General features: G+C 40.1%; 1 protein-coding gene across 2 annotated transcripts in view; it reads right to left on the bottom strand.

Moving 5' to 3' along the window:
- The window catches only part of LOC100563035 (gamma-aminobutyric acid type A receptor subunit alpha4), a 106,635-nt gene that overhangs the window by 21,767 nt on the left and 59,398 nt on the right, over window positions 1–25,470 (bottom strand). For both annotated transcript variants that reach the window (XM_062981625.1, XM_062981626.1), the window contains 2 exons: window positions 25,318–25,470; window positions 1,364–1,623 (listed from right to left, as the gene is read on the bottom strand). In XM_062981625.1, coding sequence (XP_062837695.1) covers window positions 1,364–1,623; window positions 25,318–25,470 — 413 coding nt within the window. The remainder of the gene's footprint in view (window positions 1–1,363; window positions 1,624–25,317) is intronic.

The following is a 25,470-nucleotide window of genomic DNA, read 5'->3' as shown; positions in this document are numbered from 1 at the left end:
AAACAGCTCCGCAAACCCCCCCCCCATCCAACCTGGCCCAAAGACCTCCCCCCACCCTGGATAACAGCAGACAGGAAGGGGGAATGGAGCCCCAATGGCTCCACTCAACCAGGAGCCATGCGGCTCAAAACCCCCCGCCCAAACCAGGGCCCGAATGGGGGGACAGTGGATGCCCCATGAGGGGAACCCACACAGGCTCATCTCATGGCCTCTGCTGCCCCAAGACCAAGAAAAACCTTTCCCCCCCCCCCCACATCTGCTGCCCCTGCCACCCCCAGAGCAATGGTAATGGAGGGAGAAACCTCCTAAGAGGGAGGGATGCAGGCTAGCAACCCTGCCAGGCCCCCATCCCCCACCCTACTTACAGAACGGTTATTGACGACCCACACAGGACTAAAATCCACACAGAAGTGGGTTTAAATAACCTGCTTAGGTGCAGGTTTCAGTCCCCATGCCTGAACAAAAACCTGGGATATCCCAGGAGGGTGCACATCTACACAGACAGTAGAAGAACAGAAAATATTGCAAAACCACAACCAATGTGAAAACACACATATAAAAAACCTAAACTGCCTCTTTCCTAACATGTACAACATCATCATACCTTCCTATTCTCTTACAGCGCAATCACCCTACTGGACAAAATCCTAAAAATTCCATGAAGAAAAACCCTTTTAGGACGATGCCACAGCAATGCATGGACGGGCACAGCTAGTTTTTAATAATAACAAATGCAGTTCAGTAATCCCCATACTTAAACTGAGACCTCTTTGTTTGCCTAGAAATTGGCACTTCTAGGAGGGTGTGTGTGTGTGAAAATGATTGGCAGGGCTCCATATACAGTACTTCTCCCCTGCATACATGGACAGAGGGAATAGCCACAGCAGAGGAAGATGGAAGGAAAAACACACAAAAAAAGACATCTTAGCTAAGGTGTAGTTCAGGCAGCAAACAAGACTAATGCCCTCACACCCAACCTTCAGCTTTCTATTATGGTCTGGTTGTCTAGTGGGAAAAATGATATTGCATTAGAAAGACCTCTATTCCAATCCAACAGGACTAGTTCTCGGAGTTCAAGGAAAGCCCCAAGGGAAACCACATGTCAGACAAAAGCAGGATGGAATAAATAAATCGAAATGGGATTTTGGTGTCTTAATCTGCCTATACTAGATTTTTTAAATCAGTAGCTGAATGGTAAAATAATTATCCCATTTATTTAATTGATCCACTCTAGTTGGAAATAACAAAAGGATTAAGACCTGGTTATCCAACTCAAATTTGACCCATATGTATGGCCATTTTTTCAATATATACTCCTTAGACATTTTGCTATTGACCTTCAAAAAGTGTATTAAATAAATACCGTGGGTGCTTCCTCTGCACAATTTTCCTTCTGGTTGGGAGATGCTGGAAGATCAGTGACAGCTTTCACAGCTTTCTTTTTTGCTTTTTCCGTTTGAATGTTAGTAAAATAGTTGACAGCAGCAAATTCAATGAGCGCAGAGAATACAAAGGCAAAGCACACAGCGATGAACCAGTCCATGGCAGTGGCATAGGAGACTTTGGGCAAGGAATGCCTAGCGCTGATGCTCAGTGTTGTCATGGTCAAGACGGTGGTGATTCCTTGGAAACAGAAAAAAAACAAATGGTTACTGTATATTTGTAATTCAGAATCAGATCAGATTAATTTTATCTTTCCTATACGTCCAGAAGGTATAACCAGTGTTCATGAAAAGACAATAGACACAAACCTATATCACATGGAGGGGGGGGTGATTCTCGCCAGCACTATTTGGTGAGGGTACCCCATTCCATTTTCTACGGAAGGTAGTTTGCAAGCGCCAGGCATATCCCCACGACTATTTACAGTCAACCTGTAAATAGGTTAGGTATGTAGGATCCCAATGAAAGCGAAAACCTATGAGCAAAAATTATATTTTTTTACCTGAGAGAAAACTTCTCTACATATGTCTTGGTCTTCCAGCATGACTCATAAAATCATAGAATAACAGAGTTGGAAGAGACCACTTGGGCCATCTAGTCCAACACCCTGCCATGCAGGAAAAGCACAGTCAAACTACCTCTGACAGATGGCCATCCAGCCTCTGCTTAAATGCTTCCAAGGAAGAAGCTTCCACCACACTCCACTATTGAACAGCTTTACCAGACAGGAAGTTCTCCCTAATGTTCAGGTGGAATCTCTTTTCCTGTGATTGGAACCCATTGGTCCAAGTCCTAGTTTCCAGGACAGCAGAAAACAAGCCTGCTCCCTCTTCCTTAGGACATCCTTTCACATATTTATACATGGCTATCATCTCTCAACCTTCCCTTCTACAGGCTAAACATAGCTCTTTAAGACACTACTCATAGGACAGAGCGTTGATAGTTTCAATTGTCCTCCTCTGGACTTCCCTCGATCACTATGCTCGTTTTGATGCAGCCCAAAATCCCATTGGCTTTTTAAGCTGCTGTTGTCTCATTTTCAACTTGTTGTCCACAAAGATGCCAAAATCTTTTCCACTGCAAGCTGACCATAGAACAGTATGATTGGACAAAGCTGACCATAAAATCAAACTGAGGAGTTAGGGATTCATAGCGACATTTTAATCAAAGCTGTGAATAATCAAATTTGCAAATGTCAAAACCGAAAATGTAGAGGGATGTCTGTAAAAGCTGTGGAGCCCCCAGTTAATGTTCAACTACATCCTGCAAGACGAAAGAGCAGACGTTGCCCATCAAGATATCCAGCAAAAGATATCTGCTGTCCTTACTAGAGATTTGGAAGAATGGTGGCTGTTTGCTGCAGCCTGATAATATCTAGATGCCCGCCACAGTCCCCTAGATCTACAATCTAATGACTGTGGAAGAACACTTTGATACTTTCAAGCTGTCTTCTTTGGGGAAGGACTCACTGTGTGAGGAGAAACCAAATGCCTCCTTTCACAATGTTTCCAAAATTTCACATGCTAGGACAAACGTAGATTATCGCAGAACATGTCATGAATAGAATTCCAGCTACTGTTCCTGGGGTTAAAGTGCTGAGCTTTTTGTTTAGAAGGAACAATGGTGTCATCTGCCATCCCCTGAGGTATCCTTCTTCCTTATGTAGTCCTCACAGTAGTGGGGGTGGCTCTTCTCAGCAATCCTTGTTACAGTACAAAGCATTTTGAGATGTCATGGTCTTGAATCTGTAATTAACATTAGGTTTTTTTAAAAGTTCGGCTTCAGGGAGAACTGAAAGACTGTTAGAATTGGATTACTGATATGACTCAACACACCTGCCTGAATTTTAAAAAAATGAATTTGGAGTATGATTGTGGCTGTGTGTGAGTTGTTTTGATGATGTCTTGAACTTTAAAATATACCACAATACCACTAGACATCAATGACCCTCAAATGACACCAAAAATATAATGTAAAATTTGCCAGTTGATGCATCGTGTACTTCCTTGAAGCAGTTTTAGACTGAGTAATTGGGATTTATTAGACAATGGTTTAAACGTAGGAGATGAAACATTCAAAGTGCAAGGAAATGATTTTGGTAGCGATCATAAGAGTGCTGAAGTCAATCATCTATACATTTTAAAGGAGCTATCCGAGGTGTGGAAACTGCATGTGTGGTGAAAAAATTCAGCACTGTGGACAACTTCCTTAAAGGGCCACTGACATAGATGGTGCTGGCCAATACTGGTGAAAGTTATCATTGTCTAAGGCTGTTGTTCTATATCAGTGGTTCTTAACCTGTGGGTCCCCAGATGTTTTGGCCTTCAGCTCCCAGAAATCCTAACAGCTGGTACACTGGTTGGGTTTTCTGGGAGTTGTAGGCTAAAGCATCTGGGGACCCACAGGTTGAGAACCACTATTCTATGTATATATACCAGGCAGTAACTTGGTGGACCTTATTTCTAAATTTACATATATAGGATTTCAATGTAAATTACTCCAGTGTTGTAAAAAAATAGTTTAACTTGATCACTTAAACTGGGTGAAACTATAGCCACTTACAGTAGAGTCTCGCTTATCCAACGTAAACGGGCTGGCAGAACGTTGGATAAGCTATTATGCTGGATAATAATGAGAGATTAAGGAAAAGCCTATTAAACATCAAAAAAGGTTATGATTTTACAAATTAAGCACCAAAACATTATGTCATACAACAAATTTGACAGAAAAAGTAGTTCAATACACAGTAATGCTATGTAGTAATTACTGTATTTACGAATTTAGCACCAAAATATCACGATGTATTGAAAACATTGATTACAAAAATGCGTTGGATAATCCAGAACATTGGATAAGCGAGTGTTGGATAAGTGAGACTCTACTGTATTTATTTATTTTTTAAATAAAAGCAATCCATGTTTTGAATTTAGGCAATTGTGAGGGATCACATGTTCCCATGGATATTATTAATGAAAAATCATTACAAATCCCAAAATTATCATCACTATAAATTGGGGTGGGGAGCCTTGTTTATTTATTGAGTTCTAGGTTGGAATTATTGGTGCTTTTATTTCTATCTGCTTAAGTATGTTATGCCTTAGGATTTGTATCTCAGCAAAGGCAGATGTAAATCAAACAAAAAATAGAATAAAAATGAGTAAAATTAAAATGAGCATGGTACAGTGCTATGATCATTGAATAATGACCCTAGAAACCATGGTTTCAATCCCTCCTTAGCCATGGAAACCCACTGGGTGACCTTGGGGAAGTCACACTTTATTTATTTATTTATTTATTTGTGACATTTATATCCCACCCTTCTCAACCCGAAGGGGACTCAGAGCGGTTTACAAGTATATATACATACAATATATTATATGACTATATTGCAATATTATTAGTAATATTGCATGTAATATAAATATACAATTATAATAGTGAATTATAATTATTATTACATTGTATTACATCATAATATTATTAATATTACATGTATATACAATATATTATAATATTAGTATAGTATAATATTATTATATATTATTAAATCATTAAATTGATACAGGAGACATGGTAGAAAGATGTCTTCCTGGCCCCACCTTCTTCATTTTTCATTTTCACTTTCTCAACTACAGAGGAAGGCAAATCCGTTCTAAGGAAATATTGCCAAGTAAACTCAATGATGGAGTGTTGTATGATTTGTGTGATGTATGACCATGTTCTAGCAGCATTTTCTCCTGACTCAATGATATGTTTGCCTCAGAATCAGCATAAGTCCAAAATGACTTGAAGATATGCAACAACAAAACTTTGACCAGCCAGTTGTTTGGGCTTCAGCCTACATAAGCATCATCCAATATGTACAATGGCAAATGAATAGGAAACTGAAGTCCAAATCAACCAAAGTGCCAGAATTTGATCAACTCAGCTGTACACAACAATCTTCATACCTAATAAATATTTTTACATTCTGCTACAGCAGTGGTTCCCAACTTTTGGGCCTCCAGATGTTTTGGACTTCAATTCCCAGAAATCCCAGCCAGCTTACCAGCTGTTAGGAACTGTAGGAGCTGAAGTCCAAAACACCTGAAGGTCCAAAGGTTGGGAACCACTGCACTACGGGTAGTGCATTGATTGAGGAATGTTTAACATTGCACTGGATTGTGAACAGTATCATATTTTGTTGTTGAATCCGCTTAACTGCGGTCTGCCAACTTATTTTTTTTAAGTGAAAGGTTTTGGGTTAAAAAGTCATGTAGGCAAAAATACCACCCAACATGCTTCTTGACAGTTTCGCACTTGCAAATTCAAACAATTTTTGAAACTAGGTTTGGGGCCCATCTACCTTCAGAATTGTCTCTCCCCCCATGAACCTGTACGGTCTCTTTGGTCATCAGGGGAGGCCCTCCTCTTGCTTCCGCCAGCATCACAAGTGCGGTTGGTGGGGATGAGAGAGAGGGCCTTCTCTGTAGTGGCCCCTCGGTTATGGAATTCGCTGCCTGGGGAGATCAGGCAAGCCCCCACCTTGATGGCATTTCGGAAGAGCCTGAAAACTTGGCTTTTCACCCAGGCCTTTGGTTAAGATCGCCTTTCTCCATCACAATTATTATGCTCCTCAACCTTTTGTACTGGTCGCTCTTCCCCTGATTCCTGATTACTTGATATCATTCAGGACTCCTCCCTACCTAATTTGAACTTAATTGATTCTAATGCACTTTATCTATTTACGAATTTGTTACTCATAATGTGCACTTTGCTTATCCACTATTGCAACCTCATTGTTTTTAATTTGATGTTTTAATTCTGTGTTGTGTTTTTTCGCCTATTGTGTATATTTTATTATTGGTTTTTGTTGTTGTCCTTTGATGTTTCATATTTTATCATCGCCTGTATTTTGATTTTGCTGTAAGCTGCCCCGAGTCCCCTTCGGGGGAGATGGAGGCGGGATATAAATAAACTAATAATTATTATTATTAATTATTATTATTCTATAGGATAGTGAGCATACTACGAATTTTGTTTACAGCCTTACAGAGATGATAATAAGAAAGAATGAACTCAATATTGCTTCAGAATAATTGGAGGCTATGCGTTTTAATAAGTAGCCTGTGACGAAATGCAGCAACACAGTGGTTCTCCTAACAGGCTCTTAGTGTAGCTCGAATATTATGGAATACGCAACTTACAGCTCCAGGGCTAATACTGCTGCTTGAATTAGTGCTGTGTATAACCTCAGGGGGGAAAAGCTCTCAGTGTTCCGCAGTTCTGTGCACATGTGCACGCATACATGTGAACACAAGCACATGAACATGGCCATGTAGATATAACTCTATCCAACAAGGAAACCAATGTTTGAAATAGATTTGATGCAAAAACACATTAAAAGGGATTCGAAATAATCTAACATACGATGGGTATAGAACACATATTGCAATCACTCTTCCAGTGAAGAAGGAACAGAGAAGGAATGCAGAGGACCATCAAAAATCTGGGAAAATTCACAGTGGAGGTTTATTCAACATATGTTAGACAACTACAACTTAAACTACCTTAAGGGAAACTGGCCATTTTTCCCAATATGCCAGGGACCAGTAGCATATTTGTTTCTATTGGCTGTAGTTATTTCTTTCAAAGGATCAAGGACTTTGAATAGCACTATGCTAGGTCCCATGATTCAGGAAATACATGGACAGAATTTTCCTTCCTCTACATTCTTTTGCCGCTCTTGTATGTCGACTGTTTCCTTTTCTGGGTTAGCCCAGACAAAACCAGTTAGGATGCAAAGCTTTGCTTGTTTCTTTCTGGCATGCAAAAACAAAGAATTTCAGTTCTTTCACCCTGCTGAGCAAGATTGTAAGTTACTGTACATTTTCCAATTCATGTATTTTGGGAGTTTTATAATTTTTTAGAAAAAGTATCAATATATAGGGGAGATGTCTATGATTTCTCATTTATTTCACTAGGTCGTCATACACATCTGCTGGTTGAGAACCAGAATATTTGTGACTATTTTTTACATTCTTTGCTGGCAGTCATTACGTTCTTGAAATCTACTTTTTTAAACAAGAACCCACAAAATCTACCAAGCAGAGCCTGGTGCAAAATGAGCCTAGAGAACTTAAAGTTTCCCAGATGTTGTTGCAGTCTAAGGTTAGGGATGATGGTAATGCTAGTTCATCAATATCTAGACAGATAACAAGTTTCCTAACCATACATTTAAGCATCATCAATCCTAAAATCTATTGTGAGCAGTAGAACAGAATGGAGCTCCCAGTACTTCCACAAAAAAATATACTCATAGAATCATAGAATCATAGAGTTGGAAGAGACCTCACGGGCCTCCAGTCCAACCCCTGCCAAGAAGCAGGAAAATCACATTCAAAGTATCCCCGACAGATGGCCATCCAGCTTCTGTTTAAAAGCCTCCAAAGAAGGCGCCTCCACCACACTCCGAGGCAGAGAGTTCCATTCCGAATTATCCATGATTTTATGCATGTTCTGAACGTGATTCAGGGACAAGGGAATTGTAATTTTGTTGATATTATTATTATTATTATTATTATTATTATTATTATTATTATTATTATTATTATTAATACTATTATTATTTTATTATCATGGGGACCAAGCCCAGAAAAAACAGAGGGTTCAAAATACAAATTAAAACACATAAAAATAACAATATATTTAAAAAAAATATCCAGGAAATAAAAACATCATAAAATACATCAGTCAACATCACAGAACCAAAAAGTGGGCCTATTGAGAATTGTTACACAGTTGAGATAAATATTTGTTGACCTACTAAGGAGTACTCAAATTTCTACAAATAGACTGATGTCTACTTTCTATCCACCCCTGTTTTAACCTAACTATTTTGCATTATTATATTAAAATTGTGGAAGCAGTGATTGCTAATAACCAGGTATGCCCCCAAAACATAACTTTAAATTATTATATGAAGAGGACTTGCAAACCATGGGGCAATTCAAGATGGCACAGATCAGAGTTTTCCCATTCAGATACTGTCAAAAATTAATACGGTTTAGAAAAACCAGGAAATGGATTAAAATATCAGCAGGACTGTTCAAGCTCTAATTTGATCATCCAGGACACAAAAATAGTATTGTTACAGACTGAACAAGCTTCTCATAAAGACAGAAATGGTATTACATGATTCAGAATTCAGAATTTTGGTTCTAAGAGTTGGTGTCTTTCATCTTTCCTTATCAAAGTATGTGCTTACCACAACTGAAAGTAACATATAACGCATTAGAATTTGCCCAATCTTTTATTTGAGCTATCCATATTGGCATGCATCACTGTGACTAGAACTACAGAATTTAACCATGTACTGTGAAAACTAGGACCTCCTATTATCTATTGGGTATTTCCCATCATTAAGGTCCATTGGTTGATCCTGGTTTATGGCATTATTACATGAGACTGCGGAGTGGTCATAGCTTAATAGGAGAATACACATGCCTTGCATCTCCTAAAATCAATGTATTTCTGGTAGGGAGAGGATACAAAAGGCCTGGGGAAGTCATTCCTAGCCAGGGTAGATAGTGCTGGGCTATGGAAAAACTGTAGCACCCTCAGATATTGTTGAACATCCTTCACTAAATCCCATTGGTTCTAAGCAACACAGCTAATGATGAGAGATGTTTAGATTTGTTGTCCAATAATATCTGAAGGGTCACACAATACCTGGCCCACAGTAAGAAGCTTATTTTCTGGCTCAGTAGAATGGAACAGGGCATCTTTTTATAGCAATATGAATAATGCTGCAGTGTAGGCAAGAACTGCACCCTGCTGCAAGGCAATTGTTTTATTTGGGGCTCTGCGCATTTCAGTTTTAAAGAAACCTTTCAGATTAATGTAGTAATTCCAAGTACATCACAATACGTTGCCATTAATTCCTCTGACTCTCTCTGAGTATACACAGAGATGCACAGCTGAGCAGTGCCCCTCAGATACTTCATTGTGTGCATTATCCTATAATGTATGCTATTAAAAACTCAAGTCTTTTCAAAGCGAGTATCAGATGCTCTAACCAGCATGCAAGTGCTAATATATTATGTCATAGCTTGAACTGTGATTTTTTTTCTTATTCCCCATATAATCCAAACAGAAGAACTGGTGACATCTGTATTAAAGGAAACAATTCACTTTTGCTGCTTATGAAAAACGGCAGGATTATCACTGGGCACTTTAAAAGGCAGCTATTTTATCTGTCAAAACCTTTCTGCTGGAAGTCTGCTAGAGATGATATTCAACAGGGAGTATTGTACAAAGAAGACAATTTGGCAGCAAGCATATATTCACAAAGGTTTCAACTGAAACAGTGCCCAACATTTTATATTATGCTTGCACAGTGTAAGTGTCCCCTCCTGTAGCTACATAGTATTTTCACTTTGCCAGGCTTCTACCAATGGAATTACTCATTGTCCTGTTGCAGAATGAAGAATATGCAACAGCACTTTCTGCTATTACAGTGAATTAAGTGGTGTTGTAAGTACCATCCAAGACCGTGTAGCTGCACAAGAGCACTTACACTTTGTTCAACTTTAGATATGGAACCATGTCCAGAATATATCCATGGTGCAATAGTTAAAAAAAAACAACCATGTGTATAAATGTACATAACACTAACAGGATTACTGACAATCTATATATAAAAAATGTAATGTGTGTTTTATTATGGAGTAAACAACAAAACCACTGAACCAAATCACACCAAATTTGGCCACAAAAGACATAGTCATCCAAAATATGTATTTCAAACAAAACAAAAACTAGAAAAATAAAGTCCAAATTAGAGGAAGAGGAAGAACTGTTTCCCCCCCCCCCTTGCAGCCAGTTAGAAGGGTAGGCTCTGCCCACTTCATCTCCTAGCAACCCACTCAGCTACAATGGCACCCAGGGAAAAGGCAGAGTTCAGTTAGGCCTCTTCCATGCTGTCTATAAAATACAGATTATCTGATTTGAACTGGATTATATGGCATTGTAGACTCAAGGCTCTACCACACAGCTATATAATCCAGAATGCCAAGCCAGGATAATCCACAGAATCTGCTTCAAACTGGATTATCTTGAGTCCACACTGCCATATAATCCAGTTCAATGTGGATTTTATACAGTTGTGTAGAAGGGGCCTCATATAATCCAGTTCTAAGCAGATAACATAAGATTACAAATGTAATATCTAAAATTACTGTGGTATAATAATACAGAACAATATAATCTCTAAAATCAGGACAGTAATAAAGAGCAACACTCTGAAAACAGGGGAAATCCAGAAAGGAAACAACCAGGACCAGCTAAGACCTCCCAACAAAGGATTCGCCAGGTAGGAAGGAACCAGGCTTTGAAGCTACAAGGCAATTAAATGCTAATCAAGGTGACTAATTGCAGCATTCATACTTGCTGCACTGAGACTATTCATTGTTATTCAACCTGGCCAACCAAGGATTCCACTAGGTAGAAAGCAGCCAGGCTTACAAGCAGCAAGGCTATTCAGTGCTGTTCAACTTGGCCAAACAAGATTTCCCCTAGATAGAAAACCTTCAAGTTATGAAGCCAGGAGGCTACTCTGTCCCATTCAACCTGCCCAAGTAAGGATGCCCGTATATAGAAAGCGGCCAGGCTTTGAAGCAGCAAGGCTATTCAGTGCAATTCAAATTGGCCAAAAAACCATTCCCCTGGAACGCAAGTACCCAGCCTTGCAGCCCAAGCAGCAAGCCTATTCCATTGTATTCCAGCTCACCAAACAAGCATTCGCATAAGAAGAAAACGGCTAAGCTTTGAGGCTGCAAGGCTATTCACTTCTATTCCACCTGGTCAACAAATGATTCCCATAAGCCACAGCAACACATGGCAGGGCACAGCTAGTCACTTATAAATATGATCCTAGCATTCTGTCTGATTCTCTACAACAGTATTTCCCAAACTTTGATCCTCCAGTTATTTTAGACTTCAATTCCCAGAAGCCCTAGCTAGATTAACCCATCAACAGGAATCTTGGCAGATGAAGTCCTTAAACATTTGAAGGACCAAAGTTTGCGAGCCACTGATCCAGAGTGAGCTAAGGATGCCTGAGGTCCAAGTGGCAATGAATGGACTATATTGTACAGCACCCCAGGACCAAAATGATATTTTTAAACTTGTTCTGTTTATTTTTTTAAACTCACTACAGCTGGAAAACTATCACAGCTAACAGTATCTTAGGCCACAGCTAGAGATCCTCAAGACAGGGCCACATTTTTAACCAAGCTGATTCACATTTCCTGATCTAATATCTGCATCAGAATATTTTCATTTTATAAAAAATAGCAATAAGATTTTCAGCTCAAAAACTTGCCAGTGTGCATATACAAATGCAACCAAAAATAATTCACATTTCCTTTACTTTCTTTTTTTATTACAGATTTACATAGAAAGATGTCATGAATGAAAAATGGAGCACCCAGTGGCGCAATAGGTTAAACCCTTGTGCCAGCAGGACTGATGACTTTAAGGTTGGGTTGCTGACCTGAAGGTTGTCAGTTCGAATCCAACTCAAGGAGAGCGCAGATGAGCTCTCTCTGTCAGCTCCAGCTCCATGCGGGGGCATGAGAGAAGCCGCCCACAAAGATGATAAAACATCAAAAACATCCGGGCATTCTTTGGGCAATGTCCTTGCAGACAGCCAATTCTCTCACACCAGAAGCAATTTCTTTTTTAAAATCATTGTATTTAGAATAAGATAATAGGAAAGAAAGGAAAACAAAAAAAACAAAGAAAAAAAGAAAAGAAAACAGAAATAAGTGCTTTTTTCCTTTTACATTGAAAGTGGTGAAACAATTCAATTTTAGAATAGTAGGAATAAAAGCATAGAGAGAAGAGGAAAAAAGGGGGGAGAGAAAAAAGGGAGGGGAACATAAGGAATCAAACAAACAAGGGTAATTGCTGCAATTTCTCAAGTTGCTCCTAACACGAAAAAAAGGAAAAAAAGAATGAAAAAAAGCAAAACCCCTGTCCTTGCAATTATATTGCACCAGCCCCTGACCGCCCGAGTTTAATATTGATTACTATGCCAGGTGAATGGTTGTTTTATGTTGTTCTATGATGTTGTTCTTATAAATTTTACTGTGCTATAGTTTAACTATGACTAACTGGGATTGTCCCCATGTAAGCTGCCCTGAGTATCTTCGGGGAGATGGTGGCAGGATAAAAAAAAAAATGAAGTTATTATTATTAAAGTTATTAGAACTGGCACATACTAGAAACAAATTTCCTCCTGGCCTCCAACATGCATACCTTTTGCCAGTTTAGGGCAAAGAGAATGTAACTCTGATGGCAAATCATTATGCTGCACTGAAGGAATGTAGGATATTGCCCAATTTGTGATGAATACACAAATTTGTGGTGTTCTCACAAATGAATTCTGCAAGTCCTTTTACACAAATCAGAAGAGCACTGAGAAAGGACATGAAGGCGGAAGAATAATTAACTAACAAAATTAGATGCTACTCTATCAGGATCACCAGAACCGTAAGTGCTACAGACTATGACAACTAGGGGATTCTAGTTGTAGTACAAAAATTCAACTTTCCCGGGATTATTTTGAGCCTGTGAATAAAGCAAATAAGAAGTGTGTATATGAGTATAATTAAGAACAGGAATCCTGCTTCGCACAGATATGTTTGGAACTGGTTCTAGAAAAAAAATCACTGTATCCTGTGTTTTTAAAAGGGGAAAAGATAACCTAATGACCATAACAAATACTGATGTTGACCGAAACTGACCCAGATTGGGTATCTGCACCTTTGAGCATCTGTTTGCAACAACTGATGGCTTCCATATCAATGGGTGAGGAATCTGCTCCAGATTTTTGTCTATACTTTATCTGAGTTATTGAATATGCCAGGTCCTTCCCCCTATACAAGTTGAACACCTTGGATAGTACCTTGAAGAGTAGATTAAGCCTGGATAAACTTAGGAACCACCAACTGTCACTGTGCCTTCCATATATACAAAAGATGTATATGAAATAATAATAAAACTTTATTTATATCCCGCCACCATCTCCCAGAGGGACTCGGAGTGGCTTACAAAACAATCAACGGTGCAAACAACAAAATACAAAAATTGCAAATACAATAACATAAAACAATTACAGCCAACATAAATATCTCACCTCACAAAACCCCCAGGTTAAAATCAGTAAAATACAGCAATAGCTGCAGGTGTAAGACAACAATAATCAATCTCATTCATGTAAAGTGCTTAGAGAATCTATGGATCCTTACGTATATTCATTAAAGGAATCTAAATATGGTTGAAGGCTGGTAAAAAAAAACATGTCTTCAATTCTGTACAGAAAGCTTGAAGAGTTGGGGCTAGAAGGATTTCTATAAGAAATCCTTCTAGGAAAAATAAGAGATAGGAAACACTTCCTGGCTGCCTGAACATGAAGAAATGTAATAGGCAAACTGTGTCTTGCTTCTTTATAACCAGCATGGAGCACTCGACCCATGGAGGATGCTCCATGGGAGAGCAGAAAGGCAGCAGAAGCTGTAGCAACAAGCAAGCAAGCACTCCAGTATATGCCTGTAAATGATAGGATTTTCCAAATTTAGCTAAAGGCTGCTGACTGGATAATTTCCATAGAAACTAGACCATTTTCATAGCATTTATACAGAAAAGCAGACTAAAAAGTATAATCATCCTTCTGTATCAACTGGTTCTGGATCTATGGATTCAGTCACTCACAACTTGAAAATATTGGAATAAAATCCAAAAAGCAAAATTTGTTTTATGTGTTGTCGAAGGCTTTCATGGCCGGGATCACAGAGGTGTTGTATGTCTTTCAGGCTGTGTTGTATGTCTTTCGGGCTGATAAAATTTTTGTTTTTATCACATAACAAGCACTACACTGATGTGCAGGCATGCTCTGCTGTACTCTCCTACACTTTCATGGATCCTCAGGCTCTCTTCTGAACTTGTATGAGATGCTGGCCATTTTAATGTGCCATTGTATATAATGGGATTTCAGCACCCATAGATTTTGTTATCTACATGGGTGTTCGGTGACCAGAACTCAGCAGTTACCGAGGGCCCACTGTATTTCCTTTCTATCACTGTACCTAGGCTTAAAGTCAGCTCCCTAATCTTGGTCAAGTAGTCACCCCAGGAAACAGATTTGAGGTATCTTTAATGGGGCAGCAATTTTATTTTGCTACTTACGTTGTTATTAATGCATTTTTAAAGGTAACAGTGTCCCATCCCTTTCCCTGTCCCCATCCTCCCGCTGTCCTTCTGGCAGCTGACTAAAACCTTTTGTGCCTTTATTAAGATCAATTCTGGAGATGCTATGGTTTTTAACTCAGGCAGTGCTTTGGGAGGAATTTGGGGGAACATCATCATCATCATCATCATCATTTATAGGTAGATAAAGGTTTCCCCTGACGTTAAGTCCCGTTGTTACCGACTCTGGGGGTTGGTGCTCATCTCTATTTCTAGGCCGAAGAGCCGGCGTTGTCCGTAGACACCTCCAAGGTCCTGTGGCCGGCATGACTGAATGGAGCGCTGTTACCTTCCCGCCGGAGCGGTACCTATTTATCTACTCACATTTGCATGTTTTTGAACTGCTAGGTTGGCAGGAGCTGGGGCTAACAGCGGGTGCTCATTCCACTCCCGGGATTTGAACCTGGGACCTTTCGGTCTGCAAATTCACAAGCTCAGCGCTTTAACACACTGCACCACCACCAGGGGCCCCATTAATATTTATACCCTTCTTTATCTCTCCTGAAGAGGGGTCGCGGTGGCGCAATGGGTTAAACCTTTGTGCCAGCTGAACTGCTAACCTGAAGGTTGGCGGTTTGAATCTGTGAGACAGGGTAAGCTCCCATCTGTCAGCCATAGCTTCCCATACGGGAACATGCGGGAAGCCTCCCAGAAGAATGGTAACACATCCGGGCATCCCCTGGGCAACAACTCTGTAGATAGCCAATTCTCTCACACCAGAAGCAACTTGCAGTATGTTTGCTTCTGATACGATAAAAAATTCTCTCCCGAAGGAGACTCAAAGTCGCTTGACATAAAAGAATTAGCATACAATTTAAAATATACAAATATGCAAACATTAATATGAGTTTTAAATGCCATTTCAGTATATTTACTGTATTTTAGTTTTGTTTTTACCACATTGTTACTTTATAATTCCTTTTTAATTGCTTTGTTAATGTTTGCATTGCACCTTTCAAACTTGCCTAGTGTGGGTATAAATAAAGAAGAAGTAGAAGATGATGGTGATAATAATAATAATCTGGTAATAGATATTTTCTGGATTTTCAGCCTCACATGCCCAAGTAACTTGGTTGCTCTTGGGAGGTATGTACCTAGGAAAGAGAGAAGGAGGGGACAGTATTTGCTGTTTTGACTCAAGAAGCAAAATATCTTACACCATCCCTGACCAGGATAATTAGACCTGCCATCTCACCATATCTTGGGGTAGGTTTATCACCTAGTTCTAGCCTATTGGTACTACACCTTCCACTGTTTCCTTTAAATAGTTTCTCACTTATGACAACCCTAAGATAATCCCATCACATGTTTTCTTGGCAAGATTCATTTACAGGTGGGTCTTTTGCTGAGGCTCAGATAATATTACTTTCCTAGGATCACCCAGTGGTTTTCCATGGCCAAGCAAGAATTTAAACCTCCTAGAGTCCAAGTCCAGCTGTAGTCCACTCAAATCTCTACAACTGTAGTGCCACTCTTCATCCATAATAAGAAACCACTACATCAGTTGCCTGTAGTAGAGACATAAATTTTGTCCCACAACCATTTTTGGTGAGTTGGTGCAGGTTTTAGGGAGAAAAAAACAAAAAAAAAGACCCTTATTGAAATAACAGTAGGGTAGAGACGTGGGAGAGAACAGGGCTACAATCCCACCCCTTCTCTAGGTATAATGCCCAAAAAATTCATCTTAAATCTGGGGTATGTTTCTGCTGAAGCTGTACACCCCAAACAACAACAAACACATTTAGTTATCTCAAAGTGAGGAGGGGAGGAGGAACTTTTTAAAAAACCTATTATCTCATTTCGAGCCTAACATGAAAGGACACCCTTGAGACTCAAATGTTTTCTTCAACAATATTGCATTAGAATGAAATGGAGGGAGCAAAGCACTGTGTAATGCATACATATTCAGTTTTCTCATTCCAATGAAAACTCTGCCCCTTCCATTCTTATCCAGGTTTAATTTTAACCTCGTTCATTAGTTTCTTAAAACTATTCCATTTAATAGGTCATTCAGCTCAATGGTCTCCACTTGATTAATCCTTATCCAATGCACGATAAAGCAGAGGTTCAGAAAGGTGTCTTCTTTAGAAAATTGCTTTCATCACATCTGTATTCTCTGCTCCTTTGTCAGAAATCCAGACATCCCCCCCCCTTTCTCTCTGCATGTTGCCTGCATGTGGTTATCTCCTTCGTTTTTCTATGTCCATTGTAGCATCCGCTTTCAAATTGCATTTTAATGTGTTTCACTCTAATATCCAGTAATCGATTTTCCTAATTGCTTTTTCTATTCACTATCAGCAAAGCAATAGAAGATAGCATCAGCAAAGCTGACGTTACAGATTCAGGGCCTGGAGGCATGTTCTTTTACATGGGCAAATCTCCCATTCACATTGGTTGGGCTCCTTTTTAAACATTCACACAAAAGATGAATTCCTAATCAGGTGAACTCCTGAGACATTAAAAGGGAGGATGGGTTTTAATCATATCTAAATGGCACAAGAATAAGATGTCTCCTTCGGTTTTTCCTCTTACACCTGAAGGTTTCACAAAGACCAGCCCTACCATTTGGGGTGTCATTGAAACAACAACACATTGTTCTGGAACATGGCCATACAGCCTGGAAAACCCACAGCAACCCACACATTGTTAGTTAGTTAATTCATTATGAGTTCGGGACACGCCTACCTTTGTGACCGCATTTTCCCCTATGAACCTGCACAATCTCTTCGATCTTCGAGAGAGGCCCTCCACTTACTCCTGCCTCTGTCTCAAGCACAGCTTTTGGGGACGAGGGAGAGGGCCTTCTCCGTGGTGGCCCCCCAGCTGTGGAACTCGCTTCCCAGGGAGATTAGGCAAGCAACTACTTAGTTTTTAGGAAAAGTTTAAAAACCTGGCTTTTCCAGCAGGCATTTGGAGAGTGAACACTCACCCATGTCAGGTTTTTGTTCCAGTGACCATTACCATATTTGATTCACCTTATCTTATTCCTACAGTCAGAAACAATCCCAACGTCTACCTCATCCCAAGTTTCCCATCAATTGCAGCACCTTGGCTTCCTCCTTCACTCTCCAGTTTACATCACCCACTCTGCGCACTTTGGCCCAGTTCGTTTTTATAATTTTTACTCAGGTTTCAGATTATGTTTTAGTTGATTGCTGTGTTTTTAATGTTTAATGCATATAATTGTATCTTATGTGATGTTTTTTATTTTTCTGATGACTGTAACTATCCGGGCTTGTCCCCATGTAAGCTGCCCTGAGTCCCCTTGGGGAGATGGAGGTGGGGTATAAAAATAAAGATTATTATTATTATTATGACACAGCAAACAAGATAGATATGCTGGATTTCGTATCACAAAATCACAAGTCGAACACTTCCCAAGTGTCTAGGACTGTGTGATGTATTTTCGGATGATGCGCGCAGATCCCAGCAGGGTGGCCTTTTTCAGTTGGCAGATCGTAATTTTGTCAATGTCTATTGTTTCCAAATGCCGGCTGAGATCTTTTGGCATGGCACCCAATGTGCCAATCACCACTGGGACCACCTGCACTGGTTTCTGCCAGAGTCTTTGAAGTTCAATCTTGAGGTCCTGATAGCGGCTGAGTTTTTCCTGTTGTTTTTCATCAATGCAACTGTCACCTGGGATGGCAACATCAATGATCCAAACCTTTTTCTTTTCCACAACTGTGATGTCTGGTGTGTTGTGTTCCAGAACTTTGTCAGTCTGGATTCAGAAGTCTCACGTGCGTGCTCATTTTCCAATACTTTTGCAGGTTTGTGATCCCACCAGTTCTTTACTGCTGGGAGGTGGTACTTGAGGCATAAGTTCCAAGGAATCATTTGGGCCACATATTTGTGCCTCTGTTTGTATTATTATTATTATTATTATTATTATTATTATTATTATTATTATTTGAAACACAACAAGTTGAGTCCACAGCAAACACTCTGCTGGCTGTTGTATTGGATCACACGTCGGACACTTCCCAAGTGTCTAGGGCTGTGTGATGTATCGGCGAATAATGCGAGCAGATCCCAGTGAGGTGGCTTTCTGCAGCTGGCAGATGTTAATTTTGTCAGCGCTGATTGTGTTTAAGTGCAGGCCAAGGTCTTTAGGCACTGCACCCAGGGTGCCGATCACCACTGGGACCATCTTAACTGGTTTGTGCCAGAGTCTTTGCAATTAGATCTTTGAGTCCTCATATCGTATCAGCTTTTCCAGTTGTTTTTCTTCAATCCTGCTGTCCTCTGGGAATGCAACATCAACAATCCATACTTTGTTTTTTAACACGATCGTGAGGTCAGGAGTATTGTGGTCCAAAACCCTGTCTGTCTGAATTTGGAAGTCCCAGAGTAGCTTGACATGTTTATTCTCTGTAACTTTTTCCAGCTTGTGATCCCACCAGTTCTTTGTCGCAGGCAGATTGTATTTGTGGCACAAGTTCCAATGAACCATTTAAGCAACGGTGTTATGCCTCTGCTTGTATTCAGTCTGTGCAATCTTCTTGCAGCAGCTGAGGATGTGATCTATTGTTTCATCTGCTTCCTTGCAGAGTCTGTATTTGGGATCTGTCGTCGACTTTTCAATTTTGGCTTTGATGGCATTGGTTCTAATGGCTTGTTCTTGGGCTGCCAGAATCAGGCCCTCCGTCTCCTTTTTCAAAGTTCCATTTGTGAGCAACAGCCATGTTTTTTCTTTGTCAAATTGGTTCTCAATTTTTCCCAGGAACTGCCCATGAAGAGCCTTCTTTTGCCAGTTTTCTCTTCTGCTCTGGATTGTGTTTATAATTGGTGCCAAAAGAGGTGCTTTTGGATCTTCTACCCCAAACTAAAATAACTTGGCCAGCTTTGAGTTCAATGCACTTTTGCCTCAGAGAGGGGTATCATATGTTTTCTACCTTAGGCAGAAAAATATTTAGGCTTTGTCTTGTGGCTAGTCCTACAATCCTACCTACTTTTACCACAAAGTTCCCATACCTTCAATATATATAGCAGATCTCTAGGAAGAAATAGGAAAACAAAAAGAAGCAGTATTGAAAGACAATCCTCCCTCAGTCAAGAATTCCCTGAACATGCCATAATTCAGTACCTAATGATCAACAACAGTGCTGTAAGGGTTCAGATCTATAGAAATTTACCTTGGAATAAGTCCCAGTGCAATCATTGGGTGTTCCCCAAGATTAGCTGTACACAAGATGGTGCTGTATAGACATGTACTTATATATATATGAACCAGACATTGTATCATTGAGCCAGACAACTTTGTACTGAACTAGAACATACACATGAATAAGGTAAACATACATATCTAGAAGGTATTCGAATTTCTGAATAATAAAATATTGTGTAAAAGACACAATTTCAGCAGGTGTAGCTATGAAAGTGGTAGGAGCGTTGCCCTCTTTGGCCACCACACATGTGAGCTAGCACTCTAGGAAATCTTGCCACTGGAAGTTTAGTCAGAGTGTAATGCTGAACTTATTAATATGTATTTTGTGTGGGATTGTCCCAAATACAAGAAAATGCTACTTGCAAAGGCTAAGTTGCATCCCAGGATCTGTGACTGTATTACCCTTTCACTATGCACAGCATAATAATATGGAAAGCTGAAGCCTCCTCTGGCCTTATCATCTGTCCCCAGGCCATGAAAATACTGAATTATTCTCCAACTGCCATGCATCATAGTCAGCTTTCTAGTTTATTATGTTTGTTTGTTGGCATTCTAGATAATCTTGTCTGTCTTCCTTTCTTTCTCCTCTAGTAGAAGAAGCATAAGAGAGACCAAGATGGATAAACACAGAAACTCTGAAAGCCAATGATGTATTGCAACTAGGCTTGATCGATCCATGAAAAATTTGATTCTAAACTCGTTTCAAAACTAGAGGGGGCAGTTTTTCGTTTTTGTTGCTAATAACGAATTTGGCCCCCAAAATTTTTCGAAATTAACGAAAATTCGTTATTTTCTAAATTAATTCGTTAATGGCGGACGCGCATGCGCGGTGGCCCAAAAACAGCCCGAGGGGGGGGGGACTTAGGGGGCTCTCCCGCCCTCATTTTTTGAGTGATCTTCTTCAAACTTGGTACAGTGGTAGAACACATTTAACACTGATAGCTCACCAAAATGTGGAACGTTTCCCTTATCCTCTGATTTTTGGCAAATTTTCATAGCTTTTATAATAAACCATTTTTTAATAATTGCAGAAATCTGTTCCTGGTTTGAAAGTCTTATTTCCTGTTAAATTGGGTTGTCTTTACTGTGAAAGTCATTGTTCTACTTCAGAAACTTTGTTTTTGTGGCTGAAACTTTGTTAAATTGGTGTGTGTGTGATATATATTGTGTGTGTATATATATATATATATATATATATATATATATATATATATAGTCCCTGCTTGTGTGTGTGTGTGTGTGTGTGTGTGTGTGTGTGTGTGTGTAGGTAAAGGTAAAGGTATCCCTTGACGTTAAGTTCAGTCATGTCTGACTCTGGGGGTTGGTGCTCATCTCCATTTCTAAGCCCAAGAGCCAGTGTTGTCCATAGACACCTCCAAGGTCATGTGGCCGGCATGACTACATGGAGTGCCATTACCTTCCCAGAAACACCCAGAAAATGGGAATTCCAGACAGGAAACAATCAGGGCCAGCTAATACCTCCCAACAAAGGATTCCCCCAGGTAGGAAGCAGCCAGGCTTTGAAGCTGCAAGGCTATTCAATGCTAATCAAGGTGACCAATTGCAACATTCACACTTGCCTCCCACAGACAAGAGTTCTTTCTCCCACCCTGGACCTTCCACAGATATATAAACCCCACTTGCCTAGCTTCGCACAGACGTCAAAACCTCTATGTCTGCCACAGATGTGGATGAAACGTCAGGAGAGAATGCTTCTGGCACATGGCCATAGAGCCCAGAATACATACCACAACAGTGTGATCCCGGCCATGAAAGCTTTCGACAACACAACCACAGTATCCATTCAAGTTCATGTAGCGTGGTATGGACTGGAGACCTGTATTGGGGGGAGGGAGGGTGCGAATCTGGGCCCCTGGGAGCAGCCGAGGACGGGCCTGGCCCACACCCCCTCACATCCCGGGCCTCTTCCTCCTCACCGCCGGGCCCCTCTCGGTCTCTCCAGGCCTGAGCTGAAGCGAGGCGGCGGCGGCGGCCATTTCCCCCCTCCGTCTTCCTCCTCCTCCTCGGCCTCCTTCCCCCTCGCCCCTCCCATTGGCTGAGCCTCCCATTGGCTGAGGGGCAAAAGGAAAGGAGTTTGGGTGATTTGCAAAAGCTTTTTTTTCTTAACGAAAAAAACGAAGAAATAAGAAAAAACGGCCTCTCGCGATTCGAAACCGCGATATCCAGACGTGTGGACAACCAAGGTTCTATATTGCTTCAAAACAAATGAAAATAACGAATTAATAACGGGTAACGGGAAAATCGAATTATTTGAGCAAGCCTAATTGCAACCACTGAGATAAGGATAGATAAAATGTCACGCATAGGCTGCATATAACATCTGGACCCTAGTTTTGTGGCCATGAAGTCCCCCATGAGTCCCCAAAAATTGCTCAACCTCCATTTTAAAAAAACTTTAGCACACTTTCCACGCAACTTTGGCTGCAAACCAATGTGGAAAGCCCCTCATGCATAGAAGTATGAACAAATACCCCCTATGCACACATTCACCCAGAACTCTGTATTACATCCACTTTATTTTAAAACAAAAGAGGATTGCAATGCTGATAAAAAAGCAAAATTTTCTCCCTCTTCTCCCTAGTGAAAAACATTTATTTTATTTCCCTTCTCCAGCTTCTCAATGCTACCCCAAATTAACCCTTGAGGCACATGTGATAAACTCAATACCCACAGGCCGAATCTGGCCCTCCATGTCATTTTATGTGTGACTTCAGATGCTGGACTACAACTCCTGTATTCCTGATCATTAGACATCATAGCCAGAGCTGGAAGGCTACAGTTTGTTCTGTTTAGTCAGGATATTAGGGTTGGAATGTAGATACAAGGCTTGTAGATAATAATAATAATAATAATAATAATAATAATAATAATAATAATAATAATAATCAGGATAATAATAATAATAATAATAATAATAATAATAATAATAATAATAATAATAATCAACATCAGGAGAGGAATTTTCCAGGGAGATTCATTGTCCCCTCTGCTTTTCATTATCGCCATGATCCCTCTGTCAACAATCTTACAAAAAACAAATCTCGGCTATCAAACATCTAAGAATTCTCACAAAATTTCACATTTGATGTACATGGATGACCTGAAGCTATATGGGAAAACGGAAACTGAAATCCAGTCTCTGACCAACACTGTCCGAATTTTTAGCACTGATATCAACATGGAGTTTGGTTTGGACAAATGTTCGACAGTGGCATTGAAGAAGGGAAAAATCATTGAAAGTGAGGGCATAAATATGCCCAATGGCCAAACAATAAAGTGTCACCAGCCAGAGGCCTATAAATATCTGGGCATACTACAGCTGGACAACATCAAGCATGAACATGTGAAAACTGTGGTCAGCAAAGAATACACACAAAGGGTCAGAAAAATTCTTAAAAGCAAGCTCAATGGAGGCAACACCATCAAGGCCATAAACACCTGGGCCATACCTGTCATAAGATATGCTGCTGGCATCATAAACTGGACACAGGTGGAACTGGACAATTTGGACAGAAAAACAAGAAAACTCATGACCATTCATCATTCCCTGCACCCTCGCAGTGATGTTGACCGGCTATATCTGCCTAGAAGATCAGGGGGCAGAGGACTCTTACAAGTAAAACAAGCAGTCAAAGAAGAAGAACATGCCCTGGCAGAATATGTCAAGCAAAGTGAAGAACCTGCTTTGATTGAAGTCAAAAATCAGAAACTCCTCAAAACACAGCAGACAAAAAACCAGTACAAGAAAACCGCACTACAAACTAGAGCTGACAGCTGGCACAACAAAACACTGCATGGAAAGTTCCTTGACAAAATTGAAGGAAAAGCTGATAAGGAGAAGACCTGGCTCTGGCTCACGAATGGGACCCTGAAGAAGGAGACAGAAGGCCTGATCCTTGCAGCCCAGGAACAAGCCATCAGAACAAATGCAATTAAGGCCAAGATTGAAAAATCAGCTGATGACCCAAAATGCAGACTGTGCAAGGAAACTGACGAAAACATTGATCATATCCTCAGCTGCTGTAAGAAAATTGCACAGACAGACTACAAACAGAGGCACAACTATGTGGCCCAAATGATTCATTGGAACTTATGCCTCAAGTACCACCTCCCTGCAGTAAAGAACTGGTGGGAACACAAACCTGCAAAAGTCTTGGAAAATGAGCATGCAAAGATACTGTGGGACTTCCGAATCCAGACTGACAAAGTTCTGGAACACAACACACCAGACATCACAGTTGTGGAAAAGAACAAGGTTTGGATCATTGATGTTGCCATCCCAGGTGACAGTCGCATAGATTAAAAACAACAGGAAAAACTCAGCCGCTATCAGGACCTCAAGATTGAACTTCAAAGACTCTGGCAGAAACCAGTGCAGGTGGTCCCGGTGGTGATGGGCACACTGGGTGCCGTGCCAAAAGATCTCAGCCGGCATTTGGAAACAATAGACATTGACAAAATCACCATCTGCCAACTGCAAAAGGCCACCCTACTGGGATCTGCACACATCATCAGAAAATACATCACACAGTCCTAGACACTTGGGAAGTGTTCGACTTGTGGTTTTGCGAAACGAAATCCAGCATATCTATCTTGTTTGCTGTGCCATACAACGTCGTTGTGTTGATAATAATAATAATAATAATAATAATAATAATAATAATAATAATAATAATAATAATAAGCTGGACTTTAAAATGTCCTCCAGCCTTATCCCAACCTGAGAGCCACAAGTGCTGTCAGGTTGCAATTCCCACTATTCCCAGTCCAAATGGAAGATAATCAGGAGTGATGGGAGTTATCATTCAGTAATATCTGGGGGACCCAGATTGGATAAAAACTAAAAGGTACCAACCACTATGTTAAAAAAAAAAAACTATACTTGGCCCTCTGATCAATTGATTCTTCATTTATGGATTCAACAATCCTTTAAAGACAGCCATAAGACTAATGAGGCACTCAATGAAAAATCAGTTTGACACCTTTGCCTTAATGTTAAATAAATGCAATGTAAAGCTATCATTCAGTCTATGGAGGTAAGCATGACATTGCATTATGCCATTAAGGCATAAGAAATAACTGTTTTCCCCCAATATAGACCCTACTTCTATGACTGTCATTATTTATTTATTTTAAAGGTTCAACACTTCCTCCCAGTAGCACAAATTGACATGTAATTCTCCTCTGCTCCCATTTGATCCTCACAGCAGGAGGATAAAATGCTGAGGTTGAGAGGTATCACCTTGCACAAGGCAATCCTGGGAACCATGGTGGAGTAGACATTTGAGGCTAGACTTCCTTCATATTGAACTTAGATTATAATGATTGTATTGTAATCTGGGAACAGAACATATGATTTTAATAATACCTTCAAAGGAAACAATTGTACTTACCAAAAACTGTTCTGGCAGGAACGGATTCCTTGTTGATCCAAAATGAAACTTGGGAAAGGATCACAGTCATGATGCATGGAATGTATGTTTGTATCATAAAGTAACCCATTTTTCGCCGGAGGTGGAAGTGTACGGTCATTACAATATATTCAC

Source organism: Anolis carolinensis, chromosome 5 (genome assembly GCF_035594765.1).
Source record: "Anolis carolinensis isolate JA03-04 chromosome 5, rAnoCar3.1.pri, whole genome shotgun sequence".
In the NCBI taxonomy this organism is placed as follows: Eukaryota; Metazoa; Chordata; class Lepidosauria; order Squamata; family Dactyloidae; genus Anolis; species Anolis carolinensis.
Note: the sequence above shows the minus strand (reverse complement) of the source record. Positions and strands in the feature narration are given on the sequence as shown.